Genomic DNA, 21,527 nt, shown 5'->3' with positions numbered 1-21,527 from the left:
AAAATATGAACCATTGCAATTCAGTTGTAACAAAACTACTCTTTGGGCTACATGTAGTGGTGTAGATATAATCTTAGCTCTCTGGGGTAGAGGTAATCGTGTAATGTGGGGTCAGTCAGCATCCATATGAACACTTTGTCTTAAAATAAAGATTCAGAGCCTTCCACATCCAAAAACATGTTCCCCTCTGTTGTGGTGACTTCATGGGGTCTTCCTATCTCTAAGGAAGGAGTTCCCTTGGAATTCGTTACAATAGTATTTGTATATCTCCTGCAGAAACTGACCCAGATTAACTGGTATAGTTCCACGTTTGTATGCTTGGCTTACTTACTCAAAGTAACTCTGGCATTCTAAACATTTTTGTTAGATTTCAAGGAAACAAGTATGCTGGATTCTCTCTCTCTCTTTTATTTTTATTTTTATTTTTTGGTTTTTCAAGACAGGGTATCTCTCTGTATCTCTGGCTGTTCTGAAACTTGCTTTGTAGACCAGGTTAGCCTCAAACTCACAGAGATTCACCTGCCTCTGCCTCCTGAGTGCTGGGATTAAAGGCGTGCACCACCACTACCCAGTTCTGTTTCTCTTTTAGACTTTTCTCTCTTTCCTCATGTGGCCAAGGGCAGCCTTGAACTCCAGATCTTCCTGCTTCCTCCTCCCAAGTGCTGAGATTAAAGGTGTGTGCCACCAACTGGCTGGCTTCTACGGTTAACTAGTGGCTAGCTCTGCCCTCTGACCTCCAGGCAAACTTTATATGTCAGAATACCTTCTATACCATACTCGAAGTTTCTTTAATTGAGAATTAACTTTAGTACATCCCCTATTTTCTGGAGAATAAATCTGTTATTGACTGAAAATGACTGTTTAATGTTTTAAAAGCCGAGAAAGTAAAATACAGATTTAAAAATAAGAACATATCAATATGAATGTATAAACTTTAACCAAAACTGAGAACACTTTTTAAATTCCCTAGTTTTGGTATCAGGCAGACTCAGAACTTTGGATTCATCATTTCATTCTAGTATAGGACAGAGGCTGAGTATATATTGTTAATTTACATATGCATATTTAGTGTGAGCCTCTGTCTGTGTGTGTGTGTGTGTGTGTGTGTGTGCAAATGTGCACATAATAGCCCACAAGAGGAGGTTAGATGAAGGCTCACAAGAGTAATTTTTTCTCCTTCTACTTAGGTCTCCAGAGATGGAACTCAGGCCATCAGGCTTAGCAGCAAGTACTAGACCTGAGTTAGGATAAAGGACACCGTGTGAGACCTGAGAAAGGTAGTGTGGGGTTAGAGTCTGACCTGAGTGAAGCTTTCTGGCTGTGGGGGATTATGAGGCAGGACCTGAGTAAGACTGAAGGGTGGGGCCTGAGTGATGCTTTATGCCTAGAAGCTGGCCAACACTGGGACTTAGAGCTGAGGCATGACTCTGGTCCAGCCTCTCATGATGGAATTTTTCATCGGCCTCCTTGGCCAATCCTGAGCTCAGGTCCCCAGGTTATTTCTTATGGTGCACAGAATTCACAGGCTGGAGCAAAGCTGACATTGGTAAGTTAATAAAAAAGAGCAAAAACATGCAAAAGCAAAGTAAAATGTACTGTATTAACATTAAGTTTGCTACAGTATAGTTACCACTATTGAAGGAAGGCATCTTAACATTATTCAAATTTAGTTAGTATTTCTTTTTTCCTTTCCAATAGACAACCTTTATGCAAATGCACCCCCTCTTGTGTTGCTCATCTGATTTATTGGTAAGTAAAAAGTATACTACATTAACATCATTATACTATCGAAATACATACACCACCTGGACTTTGCTCAGTCTGTGTAATAAATAATTCTTGATGCTCATGTGCAATATACTGCTGTTCTTAAAGCCAAACAAACTCCTGAAAAGCTGAACACAGACACAGTATTTGGTTGATCAAATTTGATCACCATGTGGAGGTATATTACAGCGCTAGGAACAGTGATATTCAATAAGATTCAATCTAATCAATAAATATGACTTAGTTACTGTTCTATTACTATGATGAAAGAACATGACTAATGCAACTTTTAAATGAAGCATGATGAAACTAGTCCTGTGAGACTGTAAGCAAGCCCCCATCATGGTGGGCAAAGGGTAGCAGACAGGCAGGCAGACATGGCGTTGGAGTAGCCTGGTTTGAGCTTTTGAAATCTCGAAGCTCACCCCCACTGACACATGTCGATCAACAAGGCCACATTTTCTACTCCTTCACAAACAGTTTCACCAGCCAGGAACCAAGTATTTAAACAAATAAGGAGATCATTGCTTTTTTTCTCAAGGACCAGTTTTGACATGTAGAAGGGTTCTTGAGGGGAGGAGTGAGGAATGAGGAAGTATGATATTATATAGAAATTTATAATATATAGAAATTATATGCCATTACATAGAAATATATGCCCAGATATGAGAAAGACAAAAGATAGCTTGGGAAGGGCTCTGGGTCAATACCCAGTCACCCCGACTTTATTTATAATGGACCTTTTATACATCAGCAAGGGGAAGGGCAAAAGACCTCTCACTTCCAAGGTCAGGGTGTAAAGTACCAACAAGTATAGACCCTTCAAAACACCTGCTACCCAAGTCTTTGGCCAAATCATCCTATTATGCAACCCTGTTGGGTAAAGCAAGCTCAGACGTTCTGAACTTGAGTAAGGCCTTACTAGGATGCCTCTGTGTGCCCCCACACTTTTTCATTCAAACCACCTCAAACACATTATAAGTATAAATACATTCCAGATTTGAAAGTGGCTCCTCCTGATCAACCCAGGGGGGAGCAGAGCAATGCAGAGGGTCGGAGCTGGGGTTTCCCAGCCTGTAAAGTTCCCTGAATGTCACCGTCTTTCAGAAGGACAAGGCTTGCTCAAAACCATCTCCAGAACTCTTCCTCAATGTATTTCAGTCAGGGAAGTTAGTCAGGTACATGGACTCATTGTGGTGGCTCCAATTATTTTAACAAAAATGGCAGGTAAAATGTGTGTGCACATTCACAAGGCTCTGGGAATTAAAGGCCACCATGGGAAGCTGCTCTCTGAGCACTGTGGTCCCTTGAAATAATGTGGACAAGGAGGAAAAAATTAAAAACCCTGGAACAGTTAAGTTAATGATTTGGGGTTTTTTTTTTAGTTGTTGTTGTTCTCTTTTTTTTTTTTTTTTTTTTTTTTTTTTGTTCAACCATGAATCCTTCATTGAGTAAATTCTCAGTGGTGAGTTTTCTGCCCCCATCTGCTTTGTGAGGATCCAGCAAACACCATCACTCATCAAAGGAGATGGACCCTGATTTTAGTCTAGAGGAGGTTATAGTTCATTATACAATTATGTATTTGTAACCAAGTCTCTCCATATAAATGACTGGGTTGATTTAAAAAAAAAAATGTTTAAAGTACATACCAACTGTAAACTTTTGGCTCTTAATTGAAACAGCTGTTATTCTCCATTCCAGGTTATATGGGAAAAATGAAGGAGATTCCATGATCATGTTAGGAACATGAGCAATTTTTAACTCCCCCCTAAAGCCCACAGCGTGACATAGAGTCATACCATCTTTTTTCTCCACAACATCAGGAACTCTTTGATTTGATTTGATTTTGTTTTGTTTTCTTTAACTTTTTTTTTACTTTACATACCAACCACAGTCCCCCCCCTCCCTTTCTTTTTCTTGCCCCCCCCCCCGTACCTTCCCCCATCTCACTCCCATCCACTCTTCAGAAGGGGTAAGGCCTTTCTTGGGGAGTAACAAAGTCTGGCATACCACGTTGAGGCAAGATCAAGGCTCCCCCCACTGCATCCAGGCTGAGCAAGGAAAACCACAAAGTCATCCCACTTTAAATTAGTGTTCCCTTCCCTTCCATATGACACTGAAATGTGCATTGTGTATCTCAGGTGTCAGAGTTTCAAGGAAAAACAGATTTTTCTGGTCCTTCCTGTACATGACCCATGGAGAGAAAAGTGGGGTTAGGGTGGGGTTCCCTTCCTAGTAGACGCTGCAAAGAATAGCTGTCCATTCTGAACAACCAATGTGTGTTATTTAAATCATTATGTCTCACTGATGTCACCATATTGAATATCTCTTGTTGCTCCAGGTTTTCACTTAGGTGGCTCCCAGATCCATTCTCTACAGAATTACCTAGATACCACAGTGTGATCCTCAGGTAATCCCCAAAGCTACTATTAGCCAACTCAATCTCTTCACTGCTCACTTATTAGAGATGATAACAAGTGGACATTAACTGTTGGGAATTTCATACTCTTATACAGCAGGTTTACTCACTATGGAAAAAATTAAAAGCAAAGCTAATTCCATCCATATGAGGACAGTCAAGAAAAAAATGTGGAAAGCTTGAATAATTTATGAAGCCATTAATATGAAATTTCATGACATAATGAATTAGAGTCAAAGACACTGAAACTGAGACAATCTTAATCCTTCATAGATAAGAACAAACACACCCCAGAGATAAATAGGAGTCCTATTTGGCATAGTCTGTGGCATAATATAGCAGATGGCAATTAATAGTTCGGATGTATAATTCTCTGATGGAGTAACCTCATCAAGCAAGGCTTATGAGGCCATAGACTTTGAATATTGTTTGCTTCTGTCTGTAATTTCACATGTGCAAAAACAGCTGTGGAATCTCCCTGTTGCCTGTGCTTTAATGTGTCTATATCGTGATTATATCTCAATCTCATGGGCATTAATTCTGTGTAAAAGATGACCCCTCATTAAGCTGTATTGTCCATTTGATACCTATAATGATAGCTTCACAGAGTTTGATGAATAAATATGAATGCAAAGAAATACTGCACAAGTCAGGAATTGTAGTCCCTGAGAAGTGTTTATATTTAGAGCTCAGACTGACATAAGAAAACAGTTGCATCTCCCCAGCCTAAGGCAGCTAATTTAGTGTTTCAAAGTGACTTTGGGTTAAAACCAGGTGCCTTGATAATGGATTTTTAGGTAAATATTCCCTATCTTAGTTCACAAGGACATAATGAGCTACCTGGATAGGTCATAAATGTAAAGACAGCCCAATTATTACTAGAGTGCAAGTGATTTAGTCCTTGTAACCATTCCTGACATCAATTTGTAAAAATACATTCTGACTAGTCAAGGCTACAGAAAATAACTTGACTCTAGCCTATAATGAGGTCTGCAGGTGTTCTTTGGTAACCTGAAGTAGGAAAATATATTTCAAGATTTTAAAATGCTTTTATTGTCACTGTGCTATTGGAGAATGCCCTAGTGAGCTCATATTAAGAAAATTAAGGCAAACCCAAGCTCCTACCAAAGCATTTACAACAAGGCTCTCTTTCTGTAAACACTATTAGAAAGCCTGACATTTCTGCTCATCACAAAATGTTAGATAATGTAATGACTGATTCTTTATTTGCAGCTGCAGCTGCACTTTACAGCCAATTAGGAAGCTGAGGCTAATTACTTGTGTGTATGGGGATTACTCTGTTTCTTATTGCTTACTGAAATGTGACCTTAAAATGTAACTCTATATTCAGCATGAAAGAGGCTATTGAATAGATAGATGATAGATAGATAGATAGATAGATAGATAGATAGATAGATAGATAGATAGATAGATATCTCTAAGAACAAAGAGAAGCTTAAGCCAACATGAGAAAATAGGCAGGAAAACCAACATGAGAAAAGAGCAACATGAGAGAAAAGAGACAACTGCCATCAGAACGTGTGTGCTCGTTTCCTACCCCTCAGATAGAACAAGTTTAGTTTCGCAACTCTGGGCATTCTCTTTGAGCCCTGGTGCAGCCTGGTGCTGGTTCCCTGGACTTCGATACCTTTTCAACTTGAATCATGCAACTAAATACACTTAGAGCCTCACAGGTGAATTGACACTTCATATACAGAGACTGATGACAGCCCCAGGTAGTTTTGTTCTCAAAAGCTTTTCAGGCAGCTCAAAGATAAAATCTGAGGTCTTGAGTTATTTTGTCACAGCAAAATACTGTCCCAGGATTTCTGAGGTAAACACAATTGACATCAAAGAATTGAGATGCAGCAAGAAAAACACTATCCTCAGACTGTTGAGCTCTAAATTGGAAGGTGAAAAAAAAATCACCTAAAAATGGAAATGGTTCAGAATCATCCATTCCCCTTCACACACATTCTGGATTCATACATATGACTTGAATCATTGGGAACAGACCTAATGAGTCCAAGGAAGCCATGTTTCTCCTTCACCAACTGAAACAGTGGTCTTCTTTTGTTTAGCAGCAGCTCATATAGCTAGCTTGAATTAAAGGAGTATGTTATTCTAAAATCACAAATCTAAATCCTGGCCAGGTGCCCTGCACACTGCTCCAAAGGCTGGAGGGAGCCCAGAACTGGTGTCCCAGGTGCTCCCTCCTGTGGCATCATGTCTACTTGCTTGCTGCCATGTTTCCCACCATGAGGATAATGGACTAAACTTCTAAAACTTTAAGCCAGCCCCAAATAATAATAAATGTTTTCCTTTAAAAAGTTTGCCTGGAAATGGCAATTCATCCCATAAATAGAAACCCAAGCTAAGACAGAATATCTACACACATGGGATTTATGAGAGTGGCTTACAAGCTGTGATCTGACCATTCCAACAATGGCTGTCTCCCAATAAAGTCCAAGAATCTAATAGTTGTATGGTTTACAAAGCTGGATATCTCAGCTGCTCTTCAGTATATTCTGGAATCCTGAAGAAGTAAGCTCTCACACCGGTGAAGGAACGAACTTGCCAGTGAGAGTGAGGGCAAGCAGGCAAAGAGCAAAAGCTTCCTTCTTTCCTGCCCCTCGTATAGGCTGTCACCAGAAGGGCTGGCCCAGACTTACCGGAGTCTTCACACCTTAACCGATCCAATCAAGAAAAATCACTTACGTGTACACCCATACCCTTGGTTGTAGACATTCCAGATGTAGTCAACTTGACGACCCAGAATAGCTGTGAAAGCTACACAGTGAAACTGTCTCAAAAGCGAGAAACTAGAAGAAATGGTAGCTTTATGTTGACTTCGGTTTTCAGACTTTGGACCTTTAGAGAAAGTCCTTAGCTGCAGACACTATGCTTGAACCTTGATGTTTTGTGCTTTGTTCTTGTCTCTTTGAATAATGGGAGTCATAATGGGATAGGCAGAGACTGCTGTCTACTTTAATATATTTTAAATGTTTTCTTTCACATCTATGCGTGTTTTGCTGCATGTATGTCTGTGCACCACATGCATGCCTGGTGCCAACAGAAGCCAGGAGATACCAATTCCCCTGGAATTTGGTAGCCACCAGGTAGGTCCTGGGAATTGAACCTAGATCTTCAGAAACAGCAGCAAGTGCTCTTAACCACTGAGCAGCCATCTCTCTAGTACCACTGGCTATTTTCATGATGAATATATTTATATATAAGAAAAGTAAGTGGGCCCGAAGATCTTTCACACAAATAGTACAAGACACTGAAAGATGGGGAAAGGGGAAACCTGGAGCTACAAGTTACACCATGCCTATCTTACATGAGTGTCTTAATACTCCCTTGATTTTTCATAATTCTGTGTTTTATTTCTAATATTCAGTGCTCGGTTAGTGAACGAGCCATTCTATATTTCATGAGAGACCAGGCATGTGGGGAGCAGGATTGCTAGGGTAGAAGTGCTTGCCAGCTAAGCCTATGAACCTGAGCTCTACCCCTGGTGTCCATAGTGGATGAAGACACTCAGCTCCTAAAAGCTGTCCTCTTGCCTCCATAAACACGTGCTATGCCACATGCATGCAGGCATGCATATATGCATGCACATGAACACACACACTAAATGACAACTTAAAATGTGAAAACTTAAATCTGAAGTAGGCATTGAGTTGCTATGAGCTATCCACCTGAGAAAACTACTCAGACACCAGTGTGAAATAATAGAAAGCCTTTATTAGCTGGCTGGCTACTACACTGGTCATTTGGGATCCCACTGCAGCCCAAGCCTTTGTCATGGTGAGCTTTTAAGAAGAAAAAACATATCCTGTGTTGACATATTTCAGTTAACAAGAACAGTCAGACAGAAGTGGAACTAGAGAAGCCAAAAAAACCAAGTTTGTTATATTTACAGCCTTTCCTGAGTCTATGGGTTCTGATAGATCAGGCCTTTGCTTTTGGCTTGGTAACTGGTGCTGTATACACACTGAGTATGATAGCTAAAAGGCACCTCTATCATGATGTCAGTTGTTTTAAGGTCTGGGGCCTATGAAGCTCTGGGGTCCTGTTACAGCACTGGATGATTTTCTCTAAATCTAGGCTAATATAAGTGTTCTGTTGTGATTTAAGTCATACCAGGTTTAGAGATAATGCCTATAAGGTGAGGTGTATTGAAAACACCTTAGACTTACAGTATTTCATGTTACAATGGACTTATCATGATGCGGTTTTATCCAAAGCCAATAACAGTTTTAATCTGATATTTGTATAACTAATATGAAATGATCAAATCAAATTACAAACCACTTCCCAGAGAGGATATAAAATCATTCTCTTATGAAATTTCAAGCATACAGTACAGCATTATTCATTAAAATTACTATGAATAATACCTTTCTAGTAGACTTTCATCCGGATAATTTGCCAACTTGACCATCATCTCTTTTTGTTTGTGCTTCAAACCTGGACAGCCATCATTGTATTCTCCATATCCAGGAGCCTGGGATTTGAAGACAGCTATAAGTGAGATAGTATAACTGTAAGCCCCTCTAGCCACAGAAGTGGCCAGTCCCCTCTACCAAGAATCTCTAACTGCCAAGTTCTACCCACAGAATACTCTAACTGCCCTAACTGCTAAAACTGTCCCCACCCTACAGAGTAAAACGCCCAGTCTCTGAACATGAAATCCCACCAATCTCCACCCTGGAAAGCTCCACCCTAAAAAGTTCCACCCCCTTCCCAAGAAGCTCTATATAAGCCCTGTATCCTGTTCATTTGCTGCTGTTTATCACCTAAGCAGAGGCAGCCATCCTCCTGTTTTTTTCCCTCCCAATAAATCTCTTGTGTGAGATACGTTGTGCAGTGAGACTATGCCATGTTCCTTGGCTCCTAGCTGCCAGGATATCTTTCCATTTAGCTGTAATGCTTACAACAACATTTATCAAGCTTATGTCATTTAGCATACTATCTCCATGTTTAGTCATAATTTTTCTTTGCAAGAAAAATATTCTGTTGTGTGCACATATCATACTATGGCTAATCTTGTTTGTCAAATTGGCCTCATCTAGAATCAACCAAAACTTGAGCAGCCAGTCACACGTGTGTATGTGTGTGTATATATGTGTGTGTGTGTGTGTGTGTGTGTGTGTGTGTGTGTGTGTGTGTGTGTGTGTTTTAACAGATCTTTATTTGTATTTTTTAATTTTTTAAAAAGTTTTTTGTGATTATAATCTAATTATAACTTTTCTCCCCCCTTCCTCAAAACCATTACATTTTCCCCTCCACACTCTCCTTCAAATCATAGCCTCTAATTCATGTATATACATATATATATTATATATATATTATATATACATATATATACATAAAAGGCTAAGTTCATATCATATTACTTGTAAATATGTTTTCAGAGATGACTGTTAGATACTGGACAACAAATTGGTGTGCTCTTCATGGAGCTTACCTCCTCCAGGAGGGATATTTCTTCTTTGGATCATTTATATGGAAGGCTTGCCATAATAATGGATCATATGAGATCAAAAGACCCACTCTAAATCTGAGTCACACCTCCCTGTGGGAGCCTGTGTAAAAGATCCTAGAAGAAGGAAGCCCTGCCTTTTGCCTGATACCTCCCCCCTCTCTCTGGCAAGTCCATCTATCCTGCTATTGAGGCATTCTTCCACTGCTATTACAGGCAGGGTCTTTGAGATTCCAAAATATCCTGAAGACCACGTTAGACATCCAGACCCATGGACTGGACAACCACTGGATTCTTGAACTTTCCAGTGGGAAACAGCCATTGTTGGAATAGTCAGACCACAGCCTATAAGTCATTTCATAAATCCCCTTTTCATATTGATTCAGTCATCAGTTCTGTTCCTTTAGAAAACCCTGACATACATCATATATACTTCTGTTTGTAATATGATGGTACAGGTTAAACCTTAGGCTCTGTATATGCACAGTAATACTCTGTAATTTCTGAAATACATCCTCCATTCTCATATCTTTTATGTTTTAGAAGGCAGGGACTTTTGTATCCAAGCCTGTCTGTAAATGTCCTGTGCTGCTTGGGATGACTTTGAACTTTTGATTCTCCTGCCTCTACCTCCAAAGTGCTAGAATTAGAGACACATACAATCACACGCAGTTGTGTGTAGTGCTAGGAATCAAAGTCAGGTGTTCTTAAACGCCAGGGCAAGCACTCCACAAACTGAGATAGACTCCTTACCCTCCACCCATCCATACTGACTTTTTGAGAGAATCTCATTCTATAGGACAAGAAATGCAAATCCTCCTGTGCCCACTTTTCAAGTGCTAGGATTGCAGGCATGTAGCACCACATACAGCCTTCTTAACTACATTTTATGGGGATGATATGTTACACTGAAAACTGAAGAGCAAAGGAAATGCCAAGGGCTCTGAGATGTTCAATATCGGTTGAGCTGAGGTATCATCACATGAAGACACAGAGAGCAGCAACCAAGCTGCAATAGAAAGTGCTTTGGGTGTGGGGACAGAGGTTTGTGCTGGGTCACTTCTCTGTCACTTCTTTGACCTCCACATGTCTTGTCATATATGAAACAAGCAAGAAAGTTGTGTGTGTGTGTGTGTGTGTGTGCGCACGCGTTGTCATGAATATGTGAGTGTATGCAAGTGAATGATCATTCTCTTCAGTAGCTTTCATTTTTCAACCACTAGGGTTTAAATCCTTTCTTCTGTGTATATAAGGAAGGCACTGTATCACTAAATCACACCCCAGTACTAAAGTTGAACACACTCTTGAGAGTTAATGATCCTAGAGATTGAATATGACATTTGCATGTAAAACACACACTACCATTGAAGTAGAACACCTGCCTATCTAGATTTTATTTTCAGTACATTTTAAAATGTTCTTTAATATCACATTTCCAGCATGAAGTTGTCCCAGGATCATTTATTAATTTTTAAAAACTGGTCTCTGAATTACAGAGAATGAATGATTTAAAAATGCATTGTCCCCAAAAGATTTGCAATGTCTCTGTGTCACTTAAGATTTCATATATTATACTTTTTCTCAGATTTTTCCTGAGGAATAGGAAGGGGGAGTATGGTGACTCTGCATTGGCCCTTAAATTCTGCCCAGATGAACTTACACTGCCTGAGCCATATTTTTGCCAAAATAAACCAAAGCTAGAACCATCTATAGGGAGAAATGAACCTAATTCTCTGTCCAGCAGAGGGGAAAGGAGATGGGTTTAAATGGTGCCAAGGATCTAACACTCTCTCTCCTAGAATTTGCAGTTCAGAAAAATGTAGTAAATCTACTGTTCTTCCCAATAGGATCTCATTTCCCAAAGACAAAAGCTAAGCTTGTGCTCCCTTGAGTTCTGACTGACTTTGAGTTTGCTCCAAGCTTTTGAACAGGCACAGTCCAACAGGAATATAAGGGATGGAAGTAAGCATTAAGACCATTAACCTGGACGTTGGTGGGTGGGGACTCCACTCACTATAGAATGTTGTCATGACGCATCAAAGTGCTCACAACTGGCTCTAGAACCTGGAAACTCATAGCCAGGGCAACAGTGAGGCAGACAGAGAGTTGCCTCCAAAGCATTGACTGTGCTGCCAAGGTCTCCAGTTTGGGGGCAACTGGCTATGAAGGTCAGTGTGATTACCTCAATTTCAGGGTCTACAGAGGACTATTGCCTTCTGGAGCCCCACTTATCCCACAGCACAGAGGCAGTGCCTGAACCCCACTCTGATTTCTAGAGTGGGACTGGTGAGCTGCCTCCTAACAACAGGAATTGATTGAGGGGTTCACACCGAGTTCAAAGTACACTGTGATCCTGTCATATCTATCTGGCTTCAATTTTCTCTTGACCCCATCACCAAAGGCAACCTCCACTGCTAAACAGGACAACTGAGATCTTTACACTGTGGTTTCTGAACTTTAGTAATATGCCTAGCCTTCATAAGACATCTGCTATTGGACTAACTGATATTGCAGACATACATAGAACAATAACCCAGAAGGATCCACCAACAATCAGGCCAAACTGCACTTCAACATGGAAATCAGAAGGCTGTAGCAGAACAGAAAGCCTGCTCTTGACCAAAGGTAAGCCAAGAGCACCTTGTACGTGGCTATCAGACCAGCAGCTTGATACCATGCTTCCTGAATGTCCACGGAAATGTAGAAAGAGAAAAGGCCAGATGGAGGCAGGAAATGATGTGCAGTTTGAGGAGCCAGCTGATGCTCCAAAGAGGATAAAACAAGAAAAAAGTGATATAGAGCTTGGTTTTCAAGAGCCCAGAAAAGATAAGATATTGAATCCTCTAGAAAAGGGTCCATTACAGCAAAAGACACAAGACTGCCAATGGCCCTCAAGAAGAGGATGTGATTGAAGTGAAATTTGTGGGTGGTGGCAAGGGTCAAAAGTGCACTTCCAGTAACATGCAGAACCAACCCAATGTAAAGTACAGGAAGTTGTTGGAATGTCATCAACCCACTGATCACGTAGATTCTGGCCCTCCCAGCACCCACACAAGCCCTGTACACACTTTGAAGATCAAAGGCTGCGTGGAAGGCGATATCCATGGATGTGAAACAACCCAGCTCCAGCCAAATCGAGCTGCCTCTCCTGTCAAAAGGCATCATTTACTGGGCAACAATGAAAAGAGGTATTCACCAGGGACACATATCGAAACACAGAAGAAGGTTGGAATGAACCTCAAAATGAGAGAAGGGGACAACACCCCCAGCCTGACATTCTGAGAGCAGCTCAGGCCCAAATCTCTACAGATGGAGTCACCAATGTCATCCTAAACAACAGCATCTTAATACCTGAGGCTGAGGAAGAGTCTTTTAAGGGCCAAAAAAGAAGGTAGAGGCCAAGACCAGGGCCCTGAATGAACAGCTGACATGGAGGAAGAAATCAAGAGGGCACTAGGCTGAGGGCCAAAGGAGGAGCTACTGAGTTGTGAATTCAAACTCAACATTACGTGAGGAGACATGCAGACTCTACAGGAGAGCCACTGGCTGAATGATGAAATCATTAATTTTTACATGAATCTTCTGATGGAAAGAAATAAATCCCTAGGCTATCCGGCACTTCACACCTTTAAACTTTCTTTTATACCAAATTGAAATGTGGAGGCTATGGGTCTGTTAAGAGATGGACCCATACAATCAACATCTTTTCGAAGGATGTTGTGCCAGTACATCTGGATGTGTACTGGAGCCTGGTGGCCGTAGACCTACGAAAGAGGACCATTATCTACTGGGATTCAATGGGACAAAAATGACCAGATACCCTGGGGATGATTTTCCAGTACCTGAAAGATGAGAGCAGAGCAAGAAGGAATATAGATCTGAATCCTTTGAATTGGAAACAGTACAGCATGCCAGCAGAGGAGATTCCTCTGCAGCTGAATGGGAGCAATTGTGGAATGTTTACCTGTAAATATGCAGATTATATTTCAAGAGGCCAACCCATAACCTTCTCTCAGCACCATATGCCTCTGTTTAGGAAGAAGATGGTATGGGAAATCCTGCATAAGCGCTTACTGTAGCAGCACCCACTGGATGCCAAGGCTGCTCTGTAGTCTTTCATGAATGCTGCCAAGAACTTCAGGCAGGGTGGGTTGAAGAGCCTTGGAACAGGTTCTGGGCTGTAAAAAGGGGGGTGATGCCCCAACACTGTTCTATGTACTGCTAACTTGGGGCAAGGAAGAGCTGCACCTGAAGCAATCTATGAGATGGATGTGTCCACTACATGTTAGAAACTGTTCCACCCACACAACATAACATGCTTGAAAGCATGCTGCTTTAAAGATTGTATTAGTGACTCATGTTACTGTTGAATTCTCCTTTCAATTGTTTGTTTCATTTGTTTTCAAGTTTCTTGTTTTTGTTCATAAGTTTTTAATTGGTTTTCACTGATTCTCCTTGCTATTTAATGTTTTATTCACAAAGGCTTATTTGAACCATTTATTTCTAAAAGGAATGTCAATCCAAGTGCCAGTCTCTATTGTAAATCAGGTTAGTTGTCCTAATGTGGGGCACTATAGGGATTTCACAGTATTTTGTTGAACTCTGTCCATGTGACTCGGGACTCAGACCAGCTAGGAGTATTAGTAAAAGGGTCACACACAAACTTCCTATATACATCTCTTCCTCCTGGACCACTTCAAGGTCAAGAGCCAGGAATTGCACTCCCAGGCCAGGATGTCCTGAGCTTTAGGAAGTCTATGGGCCTAAATAAGTATTTCTTCCCTTAACTTATAAGCTAATACTCTTGTTTGTTGTACAGTGTTCATTCGGGTTTGTCTTTTTCTTTCCTACCTAACACAATTAGAGTCATCTGTGAAGAGGGAACCTCTTCCATTGAGGAGTCGCCTCCACCATATTAGCTGTTGTCATGTCTGTGGGGTCATTTCCTTGACTGATGTGAGAAAGTTCAGCCCCGTTTGCAAGACCAATCCATGGCAGTTCTGTCCTGGGTTGTAGAAGAGGGCTAAATGAAAACCTCCTGGCAATTAAGGACTGCTGAGAAGGAGAATTAGTTTTCCCTAGAAATGAACTTCTTAAATGGTTGTCCAGTATCCAATGCATAGAGTTAGCTCTAAAAACATATAAAACAATCACTGCCTAAAGCTTCAAAGGACTCTCAATCCTCCACCCTAAAAGGAAAACAAATCAAAGGCACCTGTTCCGTCAACTCTGGCGGTAAGTCTGGTTAAGGCACCTTCTATATGGACACATAGGAGAGGTCAGATGCATCCACTAATCTGGTGTCTGGGGACTCAGATGTCACCATGTCTCTTCAGGTGTATGGATGTACACCCCTGGTTGTCTTTACTGTGTCTATGTCTCTATGTGTTTTTCTATGAGTTTCTGCCAGTTTTTTTTTTGTTTTTTTTTTGTTTTGTTTTTTTTTTTTAACCTGTATTGAGACGTGGCTTTCTCTGGTGTGAGAAACCAGCTTAAGACCTGGGCCCACTCCTGTTGGGGACCTAAATCGTTTAGGCTGTGACATAAAAAAAAAAAAAACCTGTGCCTGTCCCACTCCTGGAACACTGGCTTATTCCCTTGTGAGACTCTGTCTCACAGTCCAGGTCATTCCCTGTGTGAAGGAGGGGCCAGGCTTCTCATCCAGGCCCTTCTGTCAAGTGAGTAGAATACACACAGGGAGGGAAAACAGTTCCCTGAGGTGCTCATTCATTGCTCCAAGCAGGTGCCAGGAAGAGAAAAGTTCAGCAAGCCATGTCCAGGAGGAGAGGAGAAGAGAAGTTTTACTCCCTCCTTATGATTTATTTATTTTTTCCAAACAATTATCTCTATGATTAGAGCATTCAAAATCCATCATTCTCTGAACAAAGTAGAAAAACTTCTCCCAGGCTGGGTGAGGAGCGTACTGCTGGAGAATTGCCACCTAGACAGAATGAATGTTCTTTCCTGTCCAAAACTGACCGAGAAGAGATTAAACGGTTTTCACTAGGTCCTTTTTAGTAGGGTTAAAGGCAACAGCTAAACAGATCTCCTTTGTCACCCAGTCAGCCTCAGATAGTAGGAAAAAGTTAGAAGAGTTAGAAAAATTTAAAGGCATAAATAGATCCCAGTTCCTGGAGGTAAGCAAAAGGTGTTTGACAACAGAGAACTGACTGGGATAAGACCTTTTGCATAAACTGAAAGGCATCACCAGTATCTCTGATGATAGACACAGATTTATAGATACCTGTGAAGATCTGGCATTATACCATGAATCCACCACATGCAACGAAGAAAGCAAAAGCCCCAGACACTGCTGCCGAATAGACTGACTCCCAGACTACAGACCCGTGCTGGATAGTTTTATGTCAAACTGACACAGGCTACAGTCCTCAGAGAGGAGGGCTCAATCAAAAATTGCCTCCATAAGATCGGGCTGTAGGCTTTTTCTTTCTTTCTTTCTTTCTTTCTTTCTTTCTTTCTTTCTTTCTTTCTTTCTTTCTTTTTTATATTTTTTATTTTTTATTATTATTTTTTTTTTTTTTTGGTTTTTCGAGACAGGGTTTCTCTGCGTAGCTTTGCGCCTTTCCTGGAACTCGCTTTGGAGACCAGGCTGGCCTCAAACTCACAGAGATCCACCTGCCTCTGCCTCCCGAGTGCTGGGATTAAAGGTGTGCGCCACCACAACACAATCTGGAGGACTATGGAGGTAGGGCGAATGTGCCTTTAACTCCCTCCTGGTGGTGTGAGTGTGGTCCAAGGACACTCCAGACCCCCTTCTGTTTGAGCCACAAAGCTCCGTCTTTGGTTTTGGTGAATACAGACAGGTCGCCCCCATGTGGTGGAACCCAACACATTACAGGATAGCTGCCATCTGCATTTCTCTGTCTCTGTCTCTGTCTCTGTCTTTCTCTCTCTCTCTCTCTTCTCTCTCCCTCTCCCTCTCTCTCTCCCTCTCTCGGTTTCTTATTCAAACTCCAGAGGGTTTGTGTGTGTGTGTGCATTGTGTGCCTGTGTGTGCTATTCATCCTCTTAGGTTTTCTTGAAAGACATCACCATGGGGCAGGCAGCGAGTTCCAACCCACTGGACCTAGTCCAATCACATTTCAAGGAGTTCAAGCAACAGACAAAGAATCTGGGGTAAACTGTATGCTCGGGGAAGCTCAATGTCTTTTGTAGCCTGAGTGGCTGACTTTCAATGTAGGATGGCCAGCAGAGGTTACCTTCTTCCTCCCTACCATTTATCTAGTTAAAGATACCATGTGTGGGAAACCTGGGCACCCTAACCAGATCCCATGCATGACTGCTTGGCTTCTTGGCTGAAGCTCTTCCTGCCGCCGGTTCCAGAAATCTTGCAGGTGAAGAAGCAGAGCTGCAGAAGGACCATAAGCCAAAGGTCCTACTCCATTCTGTGCCAGAGAAGGAGCTTTACCTGCCCCCCTGTGTTCCGGCGTGGATCTCCACGTCAGTCCCTCCCCATCAGACAGATGCTGCTGAGCCTAGCCCAGGGAAGGGGGCGGAAGTATGGAAAGCTCTCCTCACACCCAAGCCTGGACCACACAGCAGGCAGCACAAGCAGCATAGGAAGATTCTACAGCCGTTGCCCTGCCCCTACAGGTGGCTCCTCCCACCCCCACCCCTATCCCCCACCCCCACCCCCCACCCCGGCAACCAGGACGGCAGGCGCTACTTGACTCATATCACTTTTGCCACTAGTGACTTGTACAACTGGGAAATGCAAAACCCCAAGTTTTCAGAGAAACCCCCTGCTAGACTTACTAGACTCTGTAATGATCACTCACCAGCCCACTTGGGATGATCGTGAGTAGTTCTTGCAGATACTATTCACACAGCTGAGGAGCAAGAACGGACCCTAGCCACCTCTCGGAAACTGGTTCTAAGACTGAATGGCCAGCCCATGGCTGTTCAAGCAGATCTTGATGATGCATTTCCCTTAGCCCATCTGGAATAGGGGCACAGTAAACCTGTGAGTAGGGAGCAGCTGAAAGGCTACCACAAGATTCTAACGGGGGATCACCCCGAGGCTATGAGAATGCCCACACATTTATCCAAAGGAGGACAGATAGTTCAAGGTAAAGATGAGACTAGAAGAACCTTCTCTCCTTTTGACCCAGAAGCAAGAGGAAAAACCACTCAGCTGTTAATATGGCTTTTGTGAACCAAGCAGCACCAGACAGCTGACGAAAGTTACAATGACTGGGTGAGTTTGCGGGTTAGCAACTGGCTGAGCTTGTGGCAATAGCAGAAAAGTTTATAACCATAGAGAAACTCCTGAAGAGAAACAGACTGAGGGTTTTGTCAGAGTGTGTTGCTGGCAGCCACAGGGAAAGAATGGCCACATGCAAAGAAGCTTCAAAACAGCATACGGGAGGCAGCAGAGACAAGACCCTCCCCAAGAGGAGACATGGCCATGCCTCCTCCTCCAGAAAGACCAATGTGCCTATTGCAAGGAAATGGGACACTAGACAAACAAGTACCTAGATAAACAAGGAGAAAAGGGACCAAAGGTCTTGGAGATAGAGGAGCTCAGTGACTGAGGATGTTGGGGCTCACATCCCCTCCACGAGCCCCGAGTAACCTGAAAGGTGGAGGGAAAGCCAGTATGACTTTCTAGTGGACACAGGCATGGCACTCCACTCTAAAACAGACCATGGGATCCTTATCTCAAAGACCTGAGTGCGAGGGGCCACAGGGACTGACTGATACTCATGGGCTACCCAAAGAAAGTGGACTTGGGAGTGAGATGGGTAACCCACTCATTTATTGTCATCCCCAGATGCCCATACCCACTCTTGGGCCATGGTCTCCTGACAAAAGTTGGAGCACAGATCCACTTTGGCCCTGAGGGAGTGCAGGTCCTAAGCAAAGACAGCCCCATACGTGTGTTAACTGTGGCACCAGAGGAAGAATATAAGCTCTATGCCACATCCCCTCTGAACACTGGCAAAGATCCATTTCTAGAGAGGCTATGGGATGAGATTCCAGGGATATGAGCAGAGAAAAACCAGATGGGACTGACTAAACACTGGTCTCCAATTATGGTACAGTTAAAGGCCAACGCCAGTCCAGCCAGAGTCTGTCAATACCCCATGCACCATGAGGCCAAAATGGGAATAACACCACACATAAGTTGACTCTGGGACAAGGGATACTGGTCCCCTGACAGTCCGCCTGGAACACTCTCCTCCTTCCAGTGAGAAAGCCCCATTCCAATGACTTCAGAACTGTGCAGGACCTGTGAGACGCTAACAAAAGAGTGGAGGATTTATACCCCACAATGCTCAGCCATACACCTCATTAAGTGGCCTTCCACCTGAATGGGTCGTTTATACTGTGCTGGATCTCAAAGACGCCTTCTTTAGTCTGCCACTGGCCCCAGCCAGCCAGCCCATGTTTGCTTTTGAATGGAGCGACAACCCAGACTGTGGCTTTAATGGACAGCTGATGTGAAACAGGCTGCCACAAGGATTTAAGAATTCACCCATTTTTGATGAGGCCTTCCACGGACATTTGGGTGAGTACAAATGATCTCACCTCCGAATAGATGTCTTATAATATGTAGATGACCTCATTATAATGGCTCCAGATGAGGAAACTTGTCGTGCAATGACCACTGACCTGCTCCAGGAAGTGGACCAGAGCAGGTACCATGTGTCAGCCAAGAAAGCACAGATTTGCAAGAGAGAGGTGATGTATCTTGCGTACACACTCAGGGGGAACCAACATCTGTTACCCCAGGCTTGGAAAGAGACAGTTCTTAGCATCGCGACTCCCAAGACTTGGAGACAGATTCAGGAATTCTTGGGGTTGGTGGGATTCTGTAGGCTCTGGGTGCCAGGATTTACAGAAATTGCTAAGCCCCTCTATGAGGCCACAAGGGGGTGAGAAAATTCCTTGGACTGGACTCCTAAAACGGATGAGGACTTCCATAAGCTAAAGGAGGCCCCCTTGAAGGCCCCGGCCACCTTGAAGGCCCTGGCCACCTTGGGAGGACATTCCCGCCCCTTCATATATTCTATGTTCTTTTCCTATTACTCTGCTTGAGGAAGTGTTTATAATTCTATTTTCTCTGCATCAGCTTATTTTGCCAATGTTTTTTAAGATACTCAGGACACAAGGTCAATAGCCAAAATTAGCTTTCCTCTATATCAATTGTGAACTCGAAGAAAGAAATGAGAGAAACAACACCATTCACAATAACCTCACAAAATAAAATAAAATATCTAGCAGTAAGTCTAAGGAGGTAGAAGGCCTTTAACAACTAAAATTATGAAGCATGGGGGGAAAAGTTAAAGAAAATACTAGAAGATCCAAAGACCTCCCATGCTCGTGGATGAAGAGAGCTGAGAGTGTTCAAATGGCCATTCCACAGAAAGGGAGCTCCAGTTACAATGCCATCCCCATCAAAACACGGTTGTCTTTCTTCATACAGCTGGGGAAATATCCGAAAATTCACAAGAAGCAAAGGAGTCGCTGAATAACCAATTGGAACATAAAATTTCCTGAGGAGTAGCACTCATAGCAAAAGTGAAAACAGACTGGATTATCTTACAGATGGGGAAAACCTTTGTTAGTCATCCATCAGGCAGGGGACTGCTACCCAGGCCTGTGACGGTTACTGCTGGTAGTCAGCGTGGTTGGCTTAAGAAGTGCTAGGGGATGGTAAAGCCCACCTCTGTGTGTCTTTAAGAACATCCCAGAGAGACTCATCTAAGGATGGAAGGTCTATCCTGAACAGCATCATCCCATAGACTGGAAGCCCAGAAGGAATAAAGGAGAAAAAGCAGAGAATCCCCTGGCACAGGCATCTTCTCCCCCTGCCCTGCTCCACCATGGTGTCAATGTTCAGCTCCACCATGCCCTTCCCATCTGATGAAATGACACAGAGACTAAACAAATCCTTCACCTTTCTCATTGTTTCTCTGGGATGCATGTCATAGTGACAGGAAGTCTGACTAAAACAGGTACTGGGCTCTGGGGCTGTTGCTGTGACTGTTCTTAACTATGGGATTCAGAAATCTCTGGAACCAGTTTTCAGAAAGAATTTGGAAAAGATGTAGCTATAGGCTTTGGGCTTTGTTTTGAGGCTAAGTTTTAAGATGATAGAATAGTTAACTTAGCAGAAGCAGGTTCATGGCAGTAGAGTATTTGGACACTGTTGTTGCCAGCTGTTTTTAGACAGGTTTGCAATGAAAACTGGGAGCAAAGAGTTTCTCAGAAGGTCAGAAAAGCCTATGTGATATTGGGACCAATGAAATGTTCCTGCTGAAGAAATTAAAGGCCATTAAAAGAAGCCAAGCAGGCTGGACAGATGGCTCAGGAGTTAAGAGCACTTGCTGCTCTTCCAGAAGATTGCAGCTGTTCCCAGTACCCACAACTGGCAGCTCATAAACACCTGTAACTCCACCTCCAGGGGATCTGATGCCCTCTTCTGGCCTTAACAGACATCAACACTCCTACAAACAGAAAAAAGAATAAATCTTCTAAAATAAAACAGACCAAGTAATTTGCATGGGGACAATAAGAAAGATGACCTTAGTGTATCTAAAGCAATGTCTGGATACCACCCAGCATAGGCTTAAGGTTGTGAAGGGTGGAAACATTTTAACATTTGAAACACTGTATTTTGAGAAGAGAACTGAGTGGTACCCTGTTCACACAGGGTCACCTATGGATTCATTTCTCCACATTCATCCAGCAAGGCACACAGAGGTACCTGTGGCCAAGGGGACCCGTTAGTGATCAAGCCGGCAAAAAACTCTGTCATTATCAATAATATGCTCATTTTCTAGATGTGTCTTAAGCAAGAATTATGACTTGCACATTTTCCTACTT

General features: G+C 42.6%; 1 protein-coding gene, 1 long non-coding RNA gene and 1 pseudogene across 3 annotated transcripts in view; 2 read left to right on the top strand and 1 right to left on the bottom strand.

Annotated features, from left to right (window-relative positions):
* Positions 1-8,783, bottom strand: part of LOC102907673 (carboxylesterase 1E-like) — a 108,600-nt gene extending 99,817 nt beyond the window's left edge. For both annotated transcript variants that reach the window (XM_076571701.1, XM_076571702.1), the window contains exon 1: positions 8,590-8,783. In XM_076571701.1, the coding sequence (XP_076427816.1) occupies positions 8,590-8,636 (47 nt within the window). In that variant the 5' untranslated portion in view covers positions 8,637-8,783. The remainder of the gene's footprint in view (positions 1-8,589) is intronic.
* Positions 1,394-9,044, top strand: LOC121829332 (uncharacterized). The gene is made up of 3 exons (XR_006072091.2): positions 1,394-1,546; positions 1,699-1,749; positions 4,109-9,044. It is a non-coding gene; the product is annotated as an uncharacterized LOC121829332 (long non-coding RNA).
* A 3,920-nt stretch (positions 9,045-12,964) lies between these two features.
* Positions 12,965-13,861, top strand: LOC121829330 (sentrin-specific protease 2 pseudogene; annotated as a pseudogene).
* The last annotated feature ends 7,666 nt before the right edge of the window (positions 13,862-21,527 follow it).

This window comes from Peromyscus maniculatus, chromosome 5 (assembly GCF_049852395.1).
Source record: "Peromyscus maniculatus bairdii isolate BWxNUB_F1_BW_parent chromosome 5, HU_Pman_BW_mat_3.1, whole genome shotgun sequence".
Classification (NCBI taxonomy): Eukaryota; Metazoa; Chordata; class Mammalia; order Rodentia; family Cricetidae; genus Peromyscus; species Peromyscus maniculatus.
Note: the sequence above shows the minus strand (reverse complement) of the source record. Positions and strands in the feature narration are given on the sequence as shown.